General features: G+C 41.7%; 1 protein-coding gene across 2 annotated transcripts in view; it reads right to left on the reverse strand.

Moving 5' to 3' along the window:
• Window positions 1–22,313, reverse strand: part of MIB2 (MIB E3 ubiquitin protein ligase 2) — an 88,127-nt gene that overhangs the window by 51,211 nt on the left and 14,603 nt on the right. For both annotated transcript variants that reach the window (XM_067472957.1, XM_067472958.1), the window contains exons 2-3: window positions 16,126–16,441; window positions 13,260–13,431 (exon numbers count right to left, since the gene is read on the reverse strand). In XM_067472957.1, the coding sequence (XP_067329058.1) occupies window positions 13,260–13,431; window positions 16,126–16,372 (419 nt within the window). In that variant the 5' untranslated portion in view covers window positions 16,373–16,441. The remainder of the gene's footprint in view (window positions 1–13,259; window positions 13,432–16,125; window positions 16,442–22,313) is intronic.

Here is a 22,313-nt window from a genome sequence, read left to right on the forward strand (position 1 = left end):
GCCAGTTGGGCTGAGAAACGGCGGTATGCAAGGACAGTAAATAAAATAAATAAATAAATAAATAAATGCTAAGGCTTCCCGCCAACATGGAACTGTAGAGGAAAGTCTACTGAACAAGCCAGTACCTGCCACATACCAGTACTGCCATCTGTTGAGAAGTTACGAAGGTGGAGGCATTACTTTTCATTCAACCCTCATACACCCCAAGGAAGATGGGCAGGACAAAAACAAGGAATCCCATGGTCCCGAGTTTTGAAGACCCAAGCTGATGATGAGGGATCTTGAGCTCTCTTATCCAAAATCTCCCAGGAAGCCAAAGCTGACTTGACAGCAAACAACAACAGCGACAAATGCTTCAGAATGCTCTTTTTTTGCTCTGCGTGGCAATTCTTCCCACACCAGCAACCAGCAAAGGTCTTTTGCCCTGCTGGCTTGCGTGTTGCTTTTCGAAGGCAAAAAGCGAGTCGAAAAACCAGCACGCATTCGAGACGTGTCACAAACGGCAAGGGTTGCAACGCTTCCGCCTGCGATCCGCACTGACAGCCACAGCCAGGCTCCCATTCTGCCGATTATCGTCTCCAAAAGTGGCAGAAGGGAGCCTAAGTCGCCGCGAACGGAAAGGTTTCTGCTTTGGGAAGTTTGTCTGATCTCGGTGCTTTCTAGCCACCCAATTTCGCTCCCATTGACAACTGTAATCCTGTTATTATATATGGGGAAAGTCTTGGACTAATAATAATAATAATAATAATAAGTATCATAGAATCATAGAATCAAAGAGTTGGAAGAGACCTCATGGGCCATCCAGTCCACCCCCATTCTGCCAAGAAGCAGGAACGTTGCATTCAAATCACCCCTGACAGATGGCCATCCAGCCTCATAGAATCCTAGAATCAAAGAGTTGGAAGAGACCTCCTGGGCCATCCAGTCCAACCCCATTCTGCCAAGAAGCAGGAATGTTGCATTCAAATCACCCCTGACAGATGGCCATCCAGCCTCATAGAATCATAGAATCAAAGAGTTGGAAGAGACCTCCTGGGCCATCCAGTCCAACCCCATTCTGCCAAGAAGCAGGAATGTTGCATTCAAATCACCCCTGACAGATGGCCATCCAGCCTCATAGAATCATAGAATCAAAGAGTTGGAAGAGACCTCCTGGGCCATCCAGTCCAACCCCATTCTGCCAAGAAGCAGGAGTATTGCATTCAAATCACCCCTGACAGATGGCCATCCAGCCTCATAGAATCATAGAATCAAAGAGTTGGAAGAGACCTCCTGGGCCATCCAGTCCAACCCCATTCTGCCAAGAAGCAGGAGTATTGCATTCAAATCACCCCTGACAGATGGCCATCCAGCCTCACAGAATCATAAAATCAAAGAGTTGGAAGAGACCTCTTGGGCCATCCAGTCCAACCCCATTCTGCCAAAAAGCAGGAACATTGCATTCAAATCACCCCTGACAGATGGCCACCCAGCCTCTGCTTAAAAGCTTCCAAAGAAGGAGCCTCCACCACACTCCGGGGCAGAGAGTTCCACTGCTGAACGGCTCTCACAGTCAGGAAGTTCTTCCTCATGTTCAGGTGGAATCTCCTCTCTTGTAGTTTGAAGCCATTGCTCCATTGTGTCCTAGTCTCCAAGGAAGCAGAAAACAAGCTTGCTCCCTCCTCCTCCTCCCTGTGGCTTCCTCTCACATATTTATCCATGGCCCTCATATCTCCTCTCAGCCTTCTCTTCTTCAGGCTAAACATGCCCAGTTCCCTAAGCCGCTCCTCATAGGGCTTGTTCTCCAGACCCTTGATCTGTTCCCTCCTCCCTGTGGCTTCCCCTCACATATTTATACATGGCTATCTTATCTCCTCTCAGCCTTCTCTTCTTCAGGCTAAACATGCCCAGCTCTTTAAGCCACTCCTCATAGGGCTTGTTCTCCAGACCCTTGATCTGCTCCCTCCTCCCTGTGGCTTCCTCTCACATATTTATACATGGCTATCATCTCTCCTCTCAGCCTTCTCTTCTTCAGGCTAAACATGCCCAGTTCCCTAAGCCGCTCCTCATAGGGCTTGTTCTCCAGACCCTTGATCATTTTAGTCGCCCTCCTCTGGACACAAGTAGTAGTAGTAGTAGCAGTAGTATGGATTGTTGATGTTGCAATCCCAGGTGACAGCAGGATTGAAGAGAAGCAACTGGAAAAGCTGGCACGATATGAGGATTTAAAGATCGAACTGCAAAGACTCTGGCACAAACCAGTCAAGGTGGTCCCAGTGGTGATCGGCACACTGGGTGCAGTGCCTCAAGACCTTGGCCTGCACTTAAGCACAATCGGCGCTGACAAAATTACCATCTGTCAGCTGCCTACTCGGACATGCACACATTCTTCACCGATACATCACACAGTCCTAGAAACCTGGGAAGGGTCCGACGTGGGATCCAATACAACAGCGAGCAGAGTGTCTGCTGTGGACTCATCTTGTTGTGTTTCTAATAATAATAATAATAATAATAATAATAATAATAATAGACACTTGGGAAGTGTCCGACGTGTGATCCAGTTCAACAGCCAGTAGAGTGTCTGCTATGGACTCATCTTGTTGTGTTTCTAATAATAATAATAATAATAATAATAATAATAATAATAATAATACATCACACAGTCCTAGAAACTTGGGAAGTGTCCAACGTGTGATCCAGTTCAACAGCCAGCATAGTGATCTTGTTTGCTGTGGACTCATCTTGTTGTGTTTCTAATAATAATAATAATAATAATAATAATAATAATAATATGAAATCCAGCATATATATCCTATTTGCTGTGACATACTGTGTTTTTTGTGTCAGTAAAATGATAAGAGTAGTAATTATTATTATTATTATTATTATTATTATTATTATTCTGTACTTTTGTGTCAGTAAAATAATAATAATCATTACAAAGACTCTGGCACAAGCCAGGAAAGGTGATCTCAGTGGTGATCAGCACACTGGGTGCAGTGCCTCAAGACGTTGGCCTGCACTTAAAAACAATCGGCGCTGACAAAATTACCACCTGCCAGCTGCAGAAGGCCACCTTCCTGGGATCTACACGCATTATTCGCTGATACATCACACAGTCCTAGACACTTGGGAAGGGTCCGACGAGTGATCCAATACAACAGCCAGCAGTGTCTGCTGTGGACTCATCTTGTGGTGTTTCAAATAATAATAATAATAATAATAATAATAATAATAATAATAGACACTTGGGAAGTGCCCAATGTGTGATCCAATTCAACAGCCAGCAGAGTGTCTGCTGTGGATTCATCTTGTAGTGTTTCAGAAAATAATAATAATAATAATAATAATAATAATAATAATAATAGACGACACTTGGGAAGTGCCCAATGTGTGATCCAATACAACAGCCAGCAGAGTGTCTGCTGTGGATTCATCTTGTGGTGTTTCAGAAAATAATAATAATAATAATAATAATAATAATAGACACTTGGGAATTGTCCGAGGTGTGATTCCAACACAACAGCCAGCAGAGTGTCTGCTGTGGACTCATCTTGTTGTGTTTCTAATAATAATAATAATTATTATTATTATTATTATTATTATTATGTCCGACGTGGGATCCAATTCAACAGCCAGCAGAGTGTCTGCTGTGGACTCATCTTGTTGTGTTTCTAATAATAATAATAATTATTATTATTATTATTATTATTATTATTATTATGTCCGACGTGGGATCCAATTCAACAGCCAGCAGAGTGTCTGCTGTGGACTCATCTTGTTGTCCGGATGCCTGACCACCGTCTCCCAAAGCAGTTGCTCTACTCTGAACTCAAGAACGGAAAACAGAGAGTTGATGGGCAGGAAAAGAGATTGAAAGATGGGCTCAAAGCCAACCTTAAAAACTCTGGCATAGACACCAAGAACTGGGAGGCCCTGGCCCTTGAGCGCTCCAGGTGGAGGTCAGCTGTGACCAGCAGTGCTGCAGAATTTGAAGAGGCACGAATGGGGGTGAAAGAGAGAAACGTGCCAAGAGGAAGGCATCAAGCCAATGCCGACCGAGACCACCTCCCACCTGGAAACCGATGCCCTCACTGCGGGAGAAGATGCAGAGCAAGAATAGGGCTCCACAGTCACCTACGGACCCACCCTGGAAGATTATCCTACTCGGACAACGAAGGAACGCCTACGTAAGTAAAAGTTTACCCACAACCTTATGCATTTTGTAAAATTTAAAAAAGACTTTTTCAAAAAGCTAAGGCAACGCCGGATAACCAAGCAAGTATATATATATATATATATAGAGAGAGAGAGAGAGAGAGAGAGAGAGAGAGAGAGAGAGAGAAAGAGGATTGAATTCCCTTTCACCCAGGAGCTATTTTGGATGAATTCATTTCTGTCCATGATCCCTGACCCTGGCCCCGAAGCACAGACCTTCAAGGCTCTTTCTCCAATGTTGCGGGAAATTGTACTTTATGGCTCTCCGCATGGCTTCCCTTGGGCCCTGGATGGTGATTTAACATGAAGTAATCTATCTGAAAGTATGGCCGAAAGGAAGCACAAAGGATTTGGGGGAGAGGGGGGAATTGAGCAGCCTTCTACTGGATTTATTTTCACACACCTACAGAAATAAAGGAAGGAATAACACTAGATGCTTTAAGGATTTCCTTTCTGTGAGAGGGCTGTAAGCAACTCCATATCCTCAAATATTTCACAGGAACATGGGAAGAAAGGATAACAATCTTGGAAATGCATGCCATTACCTTATAAATCATATATTTTCAAAAATGCAAATGGCAGGTTCTCATGAGACACATTGTGTAAACTCAATGACTGTGTCGTGAAATGATGCACATCTAAAGAAACTCAATGACTGGCGCAAAATGATGCCTGTCTAAAGAAAGTGGATGTGTTGCAAAATGATGCGTGCCTAAAGAAACTGAATGATTGTGTCGCAAAAGAAAGCACGTATAAACAAACGGAATGACTGTGTTATGAAATGATGCACGTCTAAGTAAACTAAATGACTGTGTCACAAAATGATGCACATCTAACGAAATTGAATGACTGTGCTGTAAAATGATGTACGTTTAACGAAACTGAATGACTGTGTCACGAAATGATGCATGTCTAAAGGAACTGTATGGCTGTGTCACGAAATGATGCACGTCTAAGTAAACTAAATGACTGTGTCACAAAATGATGCACATCTAACGAAATTGAATGACTGTGCTGTAAAATGATGTACGTTTAAAGGAACTGTATGGCTGTGTCACGAAATGATGCACGTCTAAAGAAACTAAATGACTGTGTCACAAAATGATGCACATCTAACGAAATTGAATGACTGTGCTGTAAAATGATGTACGTTTAAAGAAACTGAATGACTGTGTCATGAAATGATGCACGTCTAAAGAAACTGAATGACTGTGTTGCAAAATGATGCACATCTAAAGAAACTGAATGACTGTGTTGCAAAATGATGCACATCTAAAGAAACTGTGTTGCAAAATGATGCACATCTAAAGGAACCAAATGAATGTGTTGTGAAATGATGAATGTGTAAAGAAACTGAATGACTGTGTCACAAATGATACACATCTAAAGAAAATTAATGATGGCATCACGAAATGATGCACATCTAAAGATATTGAATTACTGCGTCACAAAAAAACTGAATCGCTGTCGCAAAATGATGCCCGTCTAAAAACGTGATTGACTGTGTTGCAAAATGATGCATGTGTAAAAAACTGAATGACTGTGTCGCAAAATGATGCACGTATAAACAAACCGAATGACTGTTTTGCAAAATGATGCACTTCTAAAGAAACGGAATGACTGTGTTACGAAATGATGCACATCTAACGAAATTGAATGACTGTGCTGTAAAATGATGTACGTTTAAAGAAACTGTATGGCTGTGTCACAAAATGATGTACATCTAAAGAAACTGAATGACTGTGTCGTGAAATGATGCACATCTAAAGAAACTGACTGTGTTGCAAAATGTTGCACATCTAAAGGAACCGAATGAATGTGTTGTGAAATGATGAATGTGTAAAGAAACTGAATGACTGTGTCACGAAATGATGCATGTCTAAAGAAACTCAATGACTGTGTCATGAAATGATGCACATCCAAAGAAACTGAATGACTGTGTCGCGAAATGATGCACGTCTAAAGAAACTCAATGACTGTGTCATGAAATGATGCACATCCAAAGAAACTGAATGACTGTGTCACGAAATGATGCACGTCTAAAGAAACTCAATGACTGTGTCATGAAATGATGCACATCCAAAGAAACTGAATGACTGTGTCGCGAAATGATGCACGTCTAAAGAAACTCAATGACTGTGTCATGAAATGATGCACATCCAAAGAAACTGAATGACTGTGTCACGAAATGATGCACGTCTAAAGAAACTCAATGACTGTGTCATGAAATGATGCACATCCAAAGAAACTGAATGACTGTGTCGCGAAATGATGCACGTCTAAAGAAACTCAATGACTGTGTCATGAAATGATGCACATCCAAAGAAACTGAATGACTGTGTTGCGAAATGATGCATGCCTAAAGAAACTCAATGACTGTGTCATGAAATGATGCACATCCAAAGAAACTGAATGACTGTGTCGCGAAATGATGCACGTCTAAAGAAACTCAATGACTGTGTCATGAAATGATGCACATCCAAAGAAACTGAATGACTGTGTCGCGAAATGATGCACGTCTAAAGAAACTCAATGACTGTGTCATGAAATGATGCACATCCAAAGAAACTGAATGACTGTGTCGCGAAATGATGCACGTCTAAAGAAACTCAATGACTGTGTCATGAAATGATGCGCATCCAAAGAAACTGAATGACTGTGTCACGAAATGATGCACGTCTAAAGAAACTCAATGACTGTGTCATGAAATGATGCACATCCAAAGAAACTGAATGACTGTGTTGCGAAATGATGCATGCCTAAAGAAACTCAATGACTGTGTCATGAAATGATGCACATCCAAAGAAACTGAATGACTGTGTCGCGAAATGATGCACGTCTAAAGAAACTCAATGACTGTGTCATGAAATGATGCACATCCAAAGAAACTGAATGACTGTGTCGCGAAATGATGCACGTCTAAAGAAACTCAATGACTGTGTCATGAAATGATGCGCATCCAAAGAAACTGAATGACTGTGTCGCGAAATGATGCACGTCTAAAGAAACTCAATGACTGTGTCATGAAATGATGCGCATCCAAAGAAACTGAATGACTGTGTCACGAAATGATGCACGTCTAAAGAAACTCAATGACTGTGTCATGAAATGATGCACATCCAAAGAAACTGAATGACTGTGTTGCGAAATGATGCATGCCTAAAGAAACTCAATGACTGTGTCATGAAATGATGCACATCCAAAGAAACTGAATGACTGTGTCGCGAAATGATGCACGTCTAAAGAAACTCAATGACTGTGTCATGAAATGATGCACATCCAAAGAAACTGAATGACTGTGTCGCGAAATGATGCACGTCTAAAGAAACTCAATGACTGTGTCATGAAATGATGCACATCCAAAGAAACTGAATGACTGTGTCGCGAAATGATGCACGTCTAAAGAAACTCAATGACTGTGTCATGAAATGATGCACATCCAAAGAAACTGAATGACTGTGTCGCGAAATGATGCACGTCTAAAGAAACTCAATGACTGTGTCATGAAATGATGCACATCCAAAGAAACTGAATGACTGTGTCGCGAAATGATGCACGTCTAAAGAAACTCAATGACTGTGTCATGAAATGATGCGCATCCAAAGAAACTGAATGACTGTGTCACGAAATGATGCACGTCTAAAGAAACTCAATGACTGTGTCATGAAATGATGCACATCCAAAGAAACTGAATGACTGTGTCACGAAATGATGCACGTCTAAAGAAACTCAATGACTGTGTCATGAAATGATGCACATCCAAAGAAACTGAATGACTGTGTTGCGAAATGATGCATGCCTAAAGAAACTCAATGACTGTGTCATGAAATGATGCACATCCAAAGAAACTGAATAACTGTGTCACGAAATGATGCACGTCTAAAGAAACTCAATGACTGTGTCATGAAATGATGCACATCCAAAGAAACTGAATGACTGTGTCACGAAATGATGCACGTCTAAAGAAACTCAATGACTGTGTCATGAAATGATGCGCATCCAAAGAAACTGAATGACTGTGTCACGAAATGATGCACGTCTAAAGAAACTCAATGACTGTGTCATGAAATGATGCACATCCAAAGAAACTGAATGACTGTGTCGCGAAATGATGCACGTCTAAAGAAACTCAATGACTGTGTCATGAAATGATGCGCATCCAAAGAAACTGAATGACTGTGTCACGAAATGATGCACGTCTAAAGAAACTCAATGACTGTGTCATGAAATGATGCACATCCAAAGAAACTGAATGACTGTGTCGCGAAATGATGCACATCCAAAGAAACTGAATGACTGTGTCACGAAATGATGCACATCCAAAGAAACTGAATGACTGTGTCACGAAATGATGCACATCCAAAGAAAGTGAATGACTGTGCCATGAAATGATGCACATCCAAAGAAACTGAATGACTGTGTCACGAAATGATGCACATCCAAAGAAAGTGAATGACTATGTCACGAAATGATGCACATCCAAAGAAACTGAATGACTGTGTCACGAAATGATGCACATCCAAAGAAACTGAATGACTGTGTCACGAAATGATGCACATCCAAAGAAAGTGAATGACTGTGCCATGAAATGATGCACATCCAAAGAAACTGAATGACTGTGTCACGAAATGATGCACATCCAAAGAAACTGAATGACTATGTCACGAAATGATGCACATCCAAAGAAACTGAATGACTGTGTCACGAAATGATGCACATCCAAAGAAACTGAATGACTGTGTCACGAAATGATGCACATCCAAAGAAAGTGAATGACTGTGCCATGAAATGATGCACATCCAAAGAAACTGAATGACTGTGTCACGAAATGATGCACATCCAAAGAAACTGAATGACTATGTCACGAAATGATGCACATCCAAAGAAACTGAATGACTGTGTCACGAAATGATGCACATCCAAAGAAACTGAATGACTGTGTCACGAAATGATGCACATCCAAAGAAAGTGAATGACTGTGCCATGAAATGATGCACATCCAAAGAAACTGAATGACTGTGTCACGAAATGATGCACATCCAAAGAAACTGAATGACTATGTCACGAAATGATGCACATCCAAAGAAACTGAATGACTGTGTCACGAAATGATGCACATCCAAAGAAACTGAATGACTGTGTCACGAAATGATGCACATCCAAAGAAAGTGAATGACTGTGCCATGAAATGATGCACATCCAAAGAAACTGAATGACTGTGTTGCGAAATGATGCACATCCAAAGAAAGTGAATGACTGTGTCACGAAATGATGCACATCCAAAGAAACTGAATGACTGTCACAAAAATGATGCACGTCTAAAGAAACTGAATGACTGTGTCGCAAAATGATGCACATCTAAAGAGTGTGTCACCGGTTTGAAATGTCCGAAAAGCTCTGCATCAGGGACTCCTGTCCCAAAGCGAGGCAACTTTCTTTGCTCTATCTACTCTCTTATCTGAGATGGATACCTTTTTTAAACCTTACCATATTTATTTTCCTGCTTCCTACCATAAGCTCATAGCACCAACACACACAAACAGTGTTCCCACCAGCATGGGAAGTAAAACAAGGGTAAAATTACAAAATACAAAGCAATGGCTGTCGAAGGAGATGCAATAACGCGCTGAAAAACCCTTTCCGCCCCCGGAGAAAGGCAGAGCTGTTTCTTCCCCACGCAGAAATCTTTCAAAGCAGCCATTAGTCATCGTGATGTTTCCTTTCTGTACAGAGAACCTCATGCTGTGGCATCGCAGGGTCAAGCCCTTTGCAATTTGCAAAATGGAAAGAGTTTGAAAGGTGGGTAACCTAGTTACAGTCTCCCATACAAACTCGCCAAAGATCTCCTATATGTTCAAGAACCTGCTTTGTTGTTTGTTCTAGATCTAAAGAAGCTTTGTTTGTTGGTTGGGTTTTTTTTGGGGGGGGGGGGTCCTATTCATTGGGGACAGAAAAAGGGGAATTGAACACTGAGGCAAGTGCCAACATATGATCACACACCAATTCAGCCCCTTTTCCTCTCTGGGCAACAATCCTCATCACGACGGAGGCAGCAGATGGCAATATCCTGAGATGCCAAGGATGCCTGAGAATGAATGACAGATCGAGCTCAAGTGTAAACACTAAACCAGGCCTGAGAAGGATGTCTGTTTATTTATAGTGTCAGAAGTGAATTGAGTGTACAGTTAAAATGTATTAATGACTGTGTCACAAAATAACGCACATCTAAAGAAACTGAATGACTGTGTCACGCAATGATGCATGTCCAAATAAACTGAATGACTGTGTCACGAAATGCTGCACGTGTAAAGAAAGTGAATGATTGTGTCGCAAAATGATGCACGTCGAAAGAAATTGAATGACTGTGTTGCAAAATGATGCACGTCGAAAGAAATTGAATGACTGTGTCACAAAATGATGCACGTCGAAAGAAATTGAATGACTGTGTCACAAAATGATGCACGTGTAAAGAAAGTGAATGATTGTGTCGCAAAATGATGCACGTCTAAAGAAACTGAATGACTGTGTCGCAAAATGATGCACGTGTAAAGAAAGTGAATGACTGTGTCGCAAAATGATGCACGTCTAAAGAAACTGAATGACTGTGTCGCAAAATGATGCACGTCTAAAGAAACTGAATGACTGTGTTGCAATAAGATGCACGTCTAAAGAAACTGACTGTGTTGTGAAATGCTGCATGTCGAAATAAACTGAATGACGGTGTCACGAAATGATGCACACCCAAATAAACTGAATGACTGTGTCATGAATTGATGCACGTCGAAAGAAACTGGATGACTGTGTTGCGAAATTATGCAATCTAAAGAAACTGAATGACTGTGTCGCGAAATGATGCACATCTAAAGAAGCTGGATGACTGTGTCGCGAAATGATGCACATCTAAAGAAACTGAATGACTGTGTCGCGAAATGATGCACATCTAAAGAAGCTGGATGACTGTGTCGCGAAATGATACACATCTAAAGAAGCTGGATGACTGTGTCGCGAAATGATGCACATCTCAAGAAACTGAATGACTGTGTCGCGAAATGATGCACATCTAAAAAAACTGAATGACTGTGTCGCGAAATGATGCACATCTAAAGAAACTGAATGACTGTGTCGCGAAATGATGCACGTCTCAAGAAACTGAATGACTGTGTCGCGAAATGATGCACGTCTAAAGAAGCTGGATGACTGTGTCGCGAAATGATGCACGTCTAAAGAAGCTGGATGACTGTGTCGCGAAATGATGCACATCTAAAGAAACTGAATGACTGTGTCGCGAAATGATGCACATCTCAAGAAACTGAATGACTGTGTCGCGAAATGATGCACATCTAAAGAAGCTGGATGACTGTGTCGCGAAATGATGCACATCTAAAGAAACTGAATGACTGTGTCGCGAAATGATGCACATCTAAAGAAGCTGGATGACTGTGTCGCGAAATGATGCACATCTAAAAAAACTGAATGACTGTGTCGCGAAATGATGCACATCTAAAGAAACTGAATGACTGTGTCGCGAAATGATGCACGTCTCAAGAAACTGAATGACTGTGTCGCGAAATGATGCACGTCTAAAGAAGCTGGATGACTGTGTCGCGAAATGATGCACGTCTAAAGAAGCTGGATGACTGTGTCGCGAAATGATGCACATCTAAAGAAACTGAATGACTGTGTCGCGAAATGATGCACATCTCAAGAAACTGAATGACTGTGTCGCGAAATGATGCACATCTAAAGAAGCTGGATGACTGTGTCGCGAAATGATGCACATCTAAAGAAACTGAATGACTGTGTCGCGAAATGATGCACGTCTAAAGAAGCTGGATGACTGTGTCGCGAAATGATGCACGTCTAAAGAAGCTGGATGACTGTGTCGCGAAATGATGCACATCTAAAGAAACTGAATGACTGTGTCGCGAAATGATGCACATCTCAAGAAACTGAATGACTGTGTCGCGAAATGATGCACATCTAAAGAAGCTGGATGACTGTGTCGCGAAATGATGCACATCTAAAGAAACTGAATGACTGTGTCGCGAAATGATGCACATCTAAAGAAGCTGGATGACTGTGTCACGAAATGATGCACATCTAAAGAAACTGAATGACTGTGTTGCGAAATGATGCACATCTCAAGAAACTGAATGACTGTGTTGCGAAATGATGCACGTCCAAAGAAACTGAATGACTGTGTCGCGAAATGATGTACATCTCAAGAAACTGAATGACTGTGTCGCGAAATGATGCACATCTCAAGAAACTGAATGACTGTGTCGCGAAATGATGCACATCTAAAGAAACTGAATGACTGTGTCGCGAAATGATGCACATCTAAAGAAACTGAATGACTGTGTTGCGAAATGATGCACGTCCAAAGAAACTGAATGACTGTGTCGCGAAATGATGTACATCTCAAGAAACTGAATGACTGTGTCGCGAAATGATGCACATCTCAAGAAACTGAATGACTGTGTCGCGAAATGATGCACATCTCAAGAAACTGAATAACTGTGTCGCGAAATGATGCACATCTAAAGAAACTGAATGACTGTGTCGCGAAATGATGCACATCTCAAGAAACTGAATGACTGTGTCGCGAAATGATGCACATCTCAAGAAACTGAATAACTGTGTCGCGAAATGATGCACATCTAAAGAAACTGAATGACTGTGTCGCGAAATGATGCACATCTCAAGAAACTGAATAACTGTGTCGCGAAATGATGTACATCTAAAGAAACTGAATGACTGTGTCGCGAAATGATGCACATCTCAAGAAACTGAATGACTGTGTCGGGAAATGATGCACATCTAAAGAAACTGAATGACTGTGTCACAAAATGATGCACATCTCAAGAAACTGAATGACTGTGTTGCTAAATGATGCACATCTAAAGAAACTGAATGTTATCCTCCCCATCCTGCACAGCCAATAGTATGGTGTCGTTGTCTACAAGGGTCCTTGTTCTGAAAGAAGACTAAAAGCCCATCCCTCCGGGCCAAATGCCACATGGCCAAACGACTTTGTTTGCAAAGTTTGCAGGACTTACGGGCGTGAGTGGGCCGTCTCGTAGCGTTCGAAGGCATGAGAGAGGTCGTGCTTATTGTTCATGTAGCACTGCATGCACAGGTCGTAGTCGAAGCAGATCTTGCACTTCCAGCGCATCCCACGGATCCCGTGCTTCTTGCAGCAGTCGCAAATGATGTTGGGGTGGCGGACGCCTAAGCAAGAAAGAGGGAAATATAGAGAGATTCACGTCAACAAGAGCAAGCCAAATGCGCCAGGACAGGAGTTCTCCACCTTCATAACGCCACGACCCCTTAATACAGTTCCTCATGTTGCGTTGACCCCCAACTACAACATTATTTTTGTTGTTACTTCATAATTGTTTGCTACTGTTATGAATCGTCATGTAAATATCCGATATATAGGATGTATTTTCATTCACCGGACCCAATTTGGCACAAATACTTGAATATTGGTGGGGTTGGGAGTTGTAGTTGCTGGGATTTATAGTTCACCTACAATCAGAGAGCATTCTAAACTCCACCAACAATGAAATTGAAGCAAATTGGCACACAGAACTCCCAACAGAAAATACTGGAAAGGTTTGGTGGGTATTGACCTTGAGTTTGGGAGTTCTAGTTCACCGACATCAAGAGAGCAGTGTGGAGTCAAACAATGATTGATCTGGACCAAACTTGGCACAGATACTCAATATGCCCAAATGTGAACACTGGTGGAGTTTGGGGAAAATAGACCTTGACGTTTGGGAGTTGCAGTTACTGGGATTTATAGTTCACCTGCCACCAAAGAGCATTCTGAACTCCACCATCAATGGAATTGAGCCAAACTTGGCACACAGAAATCCCATGAACAACAGAAAATACTGGAAGGGTTTGGTAGGCATTGACCTTGAGTTTGGAAGTTCTAGTTCACCAACATCAAAAGAGCAGTGGACTCAAAACAGTGATGGATCTGGACCAAACTTGGCAGGGATACTCAATATGCCCAAATGTGAACACTGATGGAGTTTGGGGAAAATAGACCTTGACGTTTGGGAGTTGTAGTTACCGGGATTTATAGTTCACCTACAACCAAAGAGCATTCTGAACTCCACCATCAATGGAATTGAGCCAAACTTGGCACACAGAAATCTCATGAACAACAGAAAATACTAGAAGGGTTTGGTGGGCATTGACCTTGAGTTTGGGAGTTGTAGTTCACCTACAGCCAGAGAGCAGTGTGGGGTCAAACAATGACGGATCTGGAGCAAACTTGGCACAAATACTCAGTATGCCCAAATTTGGCACGGATACTCAATATGCCCAAATGTTAACACTGGTGGAGTTTGGGGAAAATAGACCTTGACATTGTAGTTGCTGAGATTTATAGTTCACCTACAAAGAGCATTCTGAACTTCACCATCAATAGAATTGAATCAATCTTGGCACACAGACTTCCTATGAGCAACACAAAGTACTGTGTTTTCTTATGGTCTTTGAATAATAGAATAAAATAAAAATATAATAATAAATAGAGTAAAACAATAAATGTAATAATAATAATAATAGAGTAAAAATGTAAATGTAATATGTAAATAAAAATGTAATAATACTAATAACTAGAGTAAAATAATAAATGTAATAATAATAGAATAAAATAAATGTAATAATAATAAATAGAGTAAAACAATAAATGTTATAAAGAGAATAATAATAAAGTAAAGATGTAAATGTAATAATAATGATAATAAAGTAAAATAATAAATGTAATAAAGAATAATAGTAAGAGTAAAATGTAAATGTAATAATAAAATAATAAATGTAATAATAATAAATATGGTAAAATAAAAAATGTAATAATAATAAATGGAGTAAAACAATAAATGTAATCAATATAATAATATTAATAATAGAATTAAAAAAGTAAATGTAATATAAAAATAATAGAGCAAAATAATAAATGTAATAATACTAATAAATAGAGTAAAATAATAAATGTAATAATAATAGAATTAAATAAATGTAATAATAATAGAGTAAAACAATAAATGTTAAAAAGAGAACAACAATAGAGTAAAGATGTAAATGTAATAATAATGATAATAAAGTAAAATAATAAATGTAATAATAATAAATAGAGTAAAATAATAAATGTAATAATAATAATAAATATGGTAAAATAAAAATATAATAATAATAGAGTAAAACAATAAATGTAATAAAGAATAAGAGTAAGAGTAAAATGTAAATGTAATAATAACGGTAATAAAGTAAAATAATAAATGTAATAATAATAAATATGGTAAAATAATAAATATAATAATAATAAATATGGTAAAATAAAATATGTAATAATAATAAATGGGGTAAAACAATAAATGTAATCAATATAAGAATATTAATAATAGAGTTAAAAAAGTAAGTGTAATATAAAAATAATAGAGCAAAATAATAAATGTAATAATACTAATAAATAGAGTAAAATAATAAATATAATAATAATAGAACAAAATAATAAATGTAATAAAAATAATAATAATAACAGAGTAAAATAATAAATTCCTTTGACTCGAGTATAAGCCGAGGGGGTCTTTTCAAGCCTAAAAAAGAGCTGAAAAACTCAGCTTATACTCGAGTATATATGGTAAATGCAAGGTTTTCATGAGATATCACAATATTACAACCTCCGTTTCAATTCTGGTTTTCTGTAAAACTGAATTTCTGTGTCGCAAAATCATACATGTCTCAAAAGTGCGTCAAAAACATGAAATGTTTGGAAAGCTCTGCTCTGGATCCTGATTTCTTTTCCACATTTGGACTCAGACAAAATTGAAATGTACCTTCTCACCCATGGGAGCATTTGACAGGATTGCCCAACAGTATATGCCTCTAAGACAAAGCCAGACGTACCTATTTGCGCATTATCGTACAGAAGGAGATCGTACGCTCCTTGGAAGCCCGTCCGGTAATTCGTGCGGGTGCCGTGATCCCACTGGACCACCACCGTCTTGTCCGGCGTCGTCGGGCTGCCTTGCCGGCCGATCTCCATGACTGTCCCGACGTTCCCTTCGCCGTTGTCCTGGTTGCTCCACTTCCAGTCCAGCCCACGGACCACCCGCATCCCGACCTGCATACTGGCGTAGAGGTCCAAGTCCATTGCCCGGGAAAGGATGCCTCAGCTTGACCGCTGGCTGGTGGGCTCTCGGCACAGAGGCATTGAGGAAACCTACCAGGAAAGACAAAGAATGGGGTTGAGTTTAAGATGAGTCAGGGCCGTTAAGTTGCATTTGCTCTACTGCTTTTATTGTATAATATCACAATAATATAATGTATAATCTCACAAAGGACGACCACCTCACCCGCCTCATAGGAAACCTGCTACCAAACAGGAGCTTTTTTGTTGAGTTCCAGGGCCAGAGAAGCAGATGGCGGAAACAGAAGAACGGCCGGCCTCAGGGGAGCGTGCATGCTCCATCCATGTTCAACATCTACGCAAATGACCAGCCACTGCCAGAAGGGACAGAGAGTTTCATCTATGCTGATGATCATGCCATCAACACCCAAGCAGGGAGCTTGTAAATGGTTGAACAGAAGTCCAAGAGCCAGAGAAGCAGATGGCGGAAATAGAAGAACGTCCTGCCTCAGGGGAGCGTGTTTGCTCCATCCATGTTCAACATCTACACAAATGACCAGCCACTGCCAGAAGGGACAGAGAGCTTCATCTATGCTGATGGTCATGCCATCACCGCTCAAGCAGGGAGCTTATAAATGGTTGAACAGAAGTCCAAGAGCCAGAGAAGCAGATGGCGGAAATAGAAGAACGGCCTGCCTCAGGGGAGCGTGTTTGCTCCATCCATGTTCAACATCTACACAAATGACCAGCCACTGCCAGAAGGGACAGAGAGCTTCATCTATGCTAATGATCGTGCCATCACCGCTCAAGCAGGGAGCTTGTAAATAGTTGAACAGAAGTCCAAGAGCCAGAGAAGCAGATGGCGGAAACAGAAGAACGTCCTGCCTCAGGGGAACGTGCTTGCTCCATCCATGTTCAACATTTACACAAATAACCAGCCACTGCCAGAAGGGACAGAGAGTTTCATCTATGCTGATGATCATGCCATCACCACTCAAGCAGGGAGCTTTGAAAGTTTGAACAGAAGCTCTCCAAAGCTCTAAGTGCTCTTACTGCCTATTACAGGGAAACTAGGTTGCATCGTCAATGTTTAACATTTACACAAATGACCAGCCACTGCCAGAAGGGACAGAGCGTTTCATCTATGCTGATGATTGCGTCATCAACGCTCAAGCAGAGAGCTTTGAAATGGTTGAACAGAAGCTCTCTGAAGCACTAGGTGCCCTTACCTCCTATTACAGGGAAAACCAGCTGATCCCTAACCCATCTAAAACACAGACATGCACCTTTCACCTTAAGAACAGACAAGCATCCCGAGCTCTGAGGATCACCTGGGAATGAATCCCACTTGAGCATTGCAGCGCACCCAAATACCTGAGAGTCACCCTGGACTGTGCTCTGACCTACAAGAAGCACTGCCTGAATATCAAGCAAAAAGTGGGCACTAGAAACAATATCATACGAAAGCTGACTGGCACAACCTGGGGATTACAACCAGACACAGTAAAGACCTCTAAAAAAAACTCTACAATCAGGACAGTAAACAAAGATCAACACTCTTAAAACAGGGGAATTCCAGACATGAAACAATCAGGGCCAGCTAGGCACCTCCCAACAAAGGATCCCCCCATTCAGGAAGCAGCTAAGCTTTGAAACTGCAAGGCCATTCAAGAAAGAAGAGACAAGGGGGCATTTCAAAGACCTCGGTCAACAGTCCTTAAAAAGTGTGATGAATGGAGGACAAGAAAAGGAGGCTTTTTCAAACATAAGCTGGAGGGTCATAAATTAAAAACAGGGAATGGTGCAGAAATACCTTGGTTTTTTGATAAAAATAGCACCGGCAAGGTCAGGGTACCACTTCCAAAAAAAGAGTCACGATCACATTTATAGTCCGTGCTTGACTACATTTCCAGTTTCGCCCCTCTGGTTTTCAATCCCAAAACCAATCTGCCGTTCAAGCATGGCAATGCAATATTTCCACGGTTAAGGCCACAGGTTGGCGAGAGACTAAATCCCACTGGGCGCAACAGCACTTAGGAAGGCACACGCATAGGAGTTGCATTGCTTTTCTTGCCAGCGTGCCTTTATTATTATTATTATTATTATTGATACAAAAGCACAATACGTCACAGCAAACAAGATCTATATGCTGGATTTCGTATCACAAAATCACAATTCGAACACTTCCCAAGCGTCTAGGATTATTATTATTATTATTATTATTATTATTATTATTATTACTATTATTGAACCCCAGCCCAGGTGTCGAAAAGGACGCTGCCTGCCTGCTTTCTCCCTTCTCCAGCTCTGAGGAGGCCTACCTCACAATGACAGTGCTCCGACAACTCGATTTGGATAGACTGTTTTTGTGGCTCTTTCTTTCCTTCCTCAGTTTCCCTCACACACCTTCTTTCCTTCCTTCTTCCCTTGTTGTCCCTCATACGCCTTCCCCTTCCTTCCTTCCTTCCTTCCTTCCTTCCTTCCTTCCTTCCTTCCTCCTTTCCTCCCTTCCTCCCTCCATTTTTTCATCCCTTGTTTCTAGTTCTTCCCTTTCTTCTTCTCATAAATTTTCCCCTTCCCTCCTTTTTCTTTCTTCCTCCTTCCCTTCTTTTCTTTTTCCCTCCTTCCTTTTCTCCTTCCTCCCTTGTTGTCCCTCATTCACATTCCCCTTCTTTCCTTACTTCTTCCCTTGTTTTCCCTCATACAACTTCTTCCGTCCTTCCCTTCCTTCCTTCCTTCCTTCCTTCCCCTCCTTCATCCTTTTTTTCATCCCTTGTTTCTATTTCTTCCCTTTCTTCTCCTCATAAATTTTCCCCTTCCCTTGATCTTCCTTCCCTCCTTTTTCTTTCTTCCTCCCTCCCTCCTTTTTCCCTCCTCCTTTTTTCTTTCTTTTCTCCTTCCTCCCTTGTTGTCCCTCATTCACATTCCGCTTCTTTCCTTCCTTTCCTTCCTTCTTCCCTTGTTTCCCCTCATACAACTTCCCCTTCCTTCCTTCCCCTCCTTCATCCATTTTTTTATCCCTTGTTTCCATTTCTTTCCTTTCTTCTCCTCATACATTTTCCCCTTTCATTTCTCTTTCTTCCCTCCTTTAACTTTCTTCCTCCCTCCCTTCTTTCCTTTTCCCTCCTCCCTTTCCTTTCCTTTCTCCTTCCTCCCTCCCTCCCTCCCTTGTTCTTCATATGCCTTCCCCTTCCTTCCTTCCTTCCTTCCTTTGTTGTCCCTCATACAACTTCCCCTTCTTTCCTCCCTCCTCCCTTCCCTTCCCTTCATCCCTTGTTTGTATTTTTCCCTTTCTTCTCCTCAAACATTTCCCCCTTCCCTTTCTCTTCCTTCCCTCCTTTTTCTTTCTTCCTCCCTCCCTTCTTTCCTTTTCCCTTCCTCCCTTTTCCTTTCTTTTCTCCTTCCTTCCTTCCCTTCCTCCCTCTCTTCTTTTTCTTCATACGCCTTCCCCTTCCTTCCTTCCTTCCTTCCTTTCCCTCATACAACTTCCCCTCCCTCCCTTCCTTCTCCCTTCCCTTTGCCCCTTGTTTCTATCTTCCCTTTCTTCTCCTCATGCATTTTCCCTTTCTCTTCCTTCCCTCCTCTTTCTTTCGTCCTCCCTCCTTTCCTTTTCCCCTCCTCCCTTTTCCTTTCTTTTCTTATTCATTTCCTCCCTTCCTTCTTCCCTCCCTCCCTCCTTTGTTGTCATTCATACGCCTTCCTTCCTTCCGTCTTCCCTTGTAAACCTCAGTGGGAGAAAGGTCTGTCTGTGAGAAGGCCTCACAGTGTGAGGGAGGCCTTTGTGAGAGAAGGCCTCACGGTGTGAGTTATGAGAAGGCCAAATGTGAGAAGGCCTGGTGAAAGAAGCTTCAATGAGAGAAGCTCCAGGTGAAAGGCCTTGTGTGTAAAGCTCCTGTGTGAAGCTCCTGTGTGAGTACGTTGTGAGAGGAAGCTCTGTGAGAGCGAAGCTGTTTATCTGCATAAGAAAGAAGCCCAGCGTGGAAGCAAAGAAGGAAGTTTAAAGAACTTTATTTGTGTTATGGAAACCTTGTTTTTGTAAATAGTGCAACCATATTATTTTACTACAAAGAAAAGCCTCCTATGGAAGAGGTAACATTGGCCTGTGTGTTTTCGTTCTTTTTATCACTTTGGGCTACTGCTGCTGGGTCATACTACTGCTATTAAGTTACTTTTGTTAGTAAGCCCACTCACCCAACAAGTTTAGTGCTAAAATCGGGAGCAGGGTAAGGGTTCTGCGAGGAATGTGAGGAGAGAGGACTCTGCAGGGAAATTGGGGACAGAGTAAGAGTTCCTCACTGAAATCGGAGACAGAGTAAAAGTTCCTCACTGAAATTGGGGACAGAGTAAGAGTTCCTCACTGAAATCAGGGACAGGGTAAGAGTTCCGCGGGGAATCCAGGCACAGAGTAAGGATTCTGGGGAAAATTGGGGAAAGAGTAAGGGAAATCTGGAACAGAGTGAGAGTTCCACACTAAAATTGGGGACAGGGTAAAGGTTCCGCGGGGAATCCAGAGACAGAGTAAGGATTCTGGGGAAAATTGGAGAAAGAGTAAGGGATCCACGGGGAAATCAAGAACAGAGTAAGAGTTTCATGCTGAAAAGAAGGACAGAGTAAGAGTTCTGTAGGGAAATTAGAGACAGAGTAAAGGCTTCGTGGGGAAACCGGAGACAGAGTAAGGATTTTGGGGAAAATTGGGGAAAGAGTAAGGGTTCCACAGGGAAATCGGGAGCAGATTGAGAGTTTCGTGCTGAAAAAGAGGACAGAGTAAGGGTTCCGTAGGGAAATTAGGGACAGAGTAACGGCTTTGTGGGGAAACCAGAGACAGAGTAAGGATTCTGGGGAAAATTGGGGAAAGAGTTAGGGTTCCACAAGAAAATCAAGAACAGAGTGAGAGTAAGGGTTCCGTAGGGAAATTAGGGACAGAGTAAAGGCTTCGTGGGGAAACCAGAGACAGAGTAAGGATTCTGGGGAAAATTGGGGAAAGAGTTAGGGTTCCACAAGAAAATCGAGAACAGAGTGAGAGTTCCATGCTGAAAAAGAGGACAGAGTAAGGGTTCCGTAGGGAAATTAGGGACAGAGTAATGGCTTCGTGGGGAAACCAGAGACAGAGTAAGGATTCTGGGGAAAATTGGGGAAAGAGTTAGGGTTCTAGGGGGAAATTGAGAACAGAGTGAGGGTTTGGTGCTGAAAAAGAGGACAGAGTAAGGGTTCCGTAGGGAAATTAGGGACAGAGTAAAGGCTTCGTGGGGAAACCAGAGACAGAGTAAGGATTCTGGGGAAAATTGGGGAAAGAGTTAGGGTTCTAGGGGGAAATTGAGAACAGAGTGAGGGTTTGGTGCTGAAAAAGAGGACAGAGTAAGGGTTCCGTAGGGAAATTAGGGACAGAGTAAAGGCTTCGTGGGGAAACCAGAGACAGAGTAAGGATTCTGGGGAAAATTGGGGAAAGAGTTAGGGTTCTAGGGGGAAATTGAGAACAGAGTGAGGGTTTGGTGCTGAAAAAGAGGACAGAGTAAGGGTTCCGTAGGGAAGTTAGGGACAGAGTAAAGGCTTCGTGGGGAAACCAGAGACAGAGTAAGGATTCTGGGGAAAATTGAGGAAAGAGTTAGGGTTCTAGGGGGAAATTGAGAACAGAGTGAGGGTTTGGTGCTGAAAAAGAGGACAGAGTAAGGGTTCCGTAGGGAAATTAGGGACAGAGTAAAGGCTTCGTGGGGAAACCAGAGACAGAGTAAGGATTCTGGGGAAAATTGAGGAAAGAGTTAGGGTTCTAGGGGGAAATTGAGAACAGAGTGAGGGTTTGGTGCTGAAAAAGAGGACAGAGTAAGGGTTCCGTAGGGAAATTAGAGACAGAGTAAAGGCTTTGTGGGGAAACCGGAGACAGAGTAAGGATTCTGGGGGAAATTGGGGAAAGAGTAAATGTTCCACAGGGAAATCGGGAGCAGATTGAGAGTTTCGTGATGAAAAAGAG

This window comes from Anolis sagrei, chromosome 13 (assembly GCF_037176765.1).
Source record: "Anolis sagrei isolate rAnoSag1 chromosome 13, rAnoSag1.mat, whole genome shotgun sequence".
NCBI classification, from domain to species: domain Eukaryota; kingdom Metazoa; phylum Chordata; class Lepidosauria; order Squamata; family Dactyloidae; genus Anolis; species Anolis sagrei.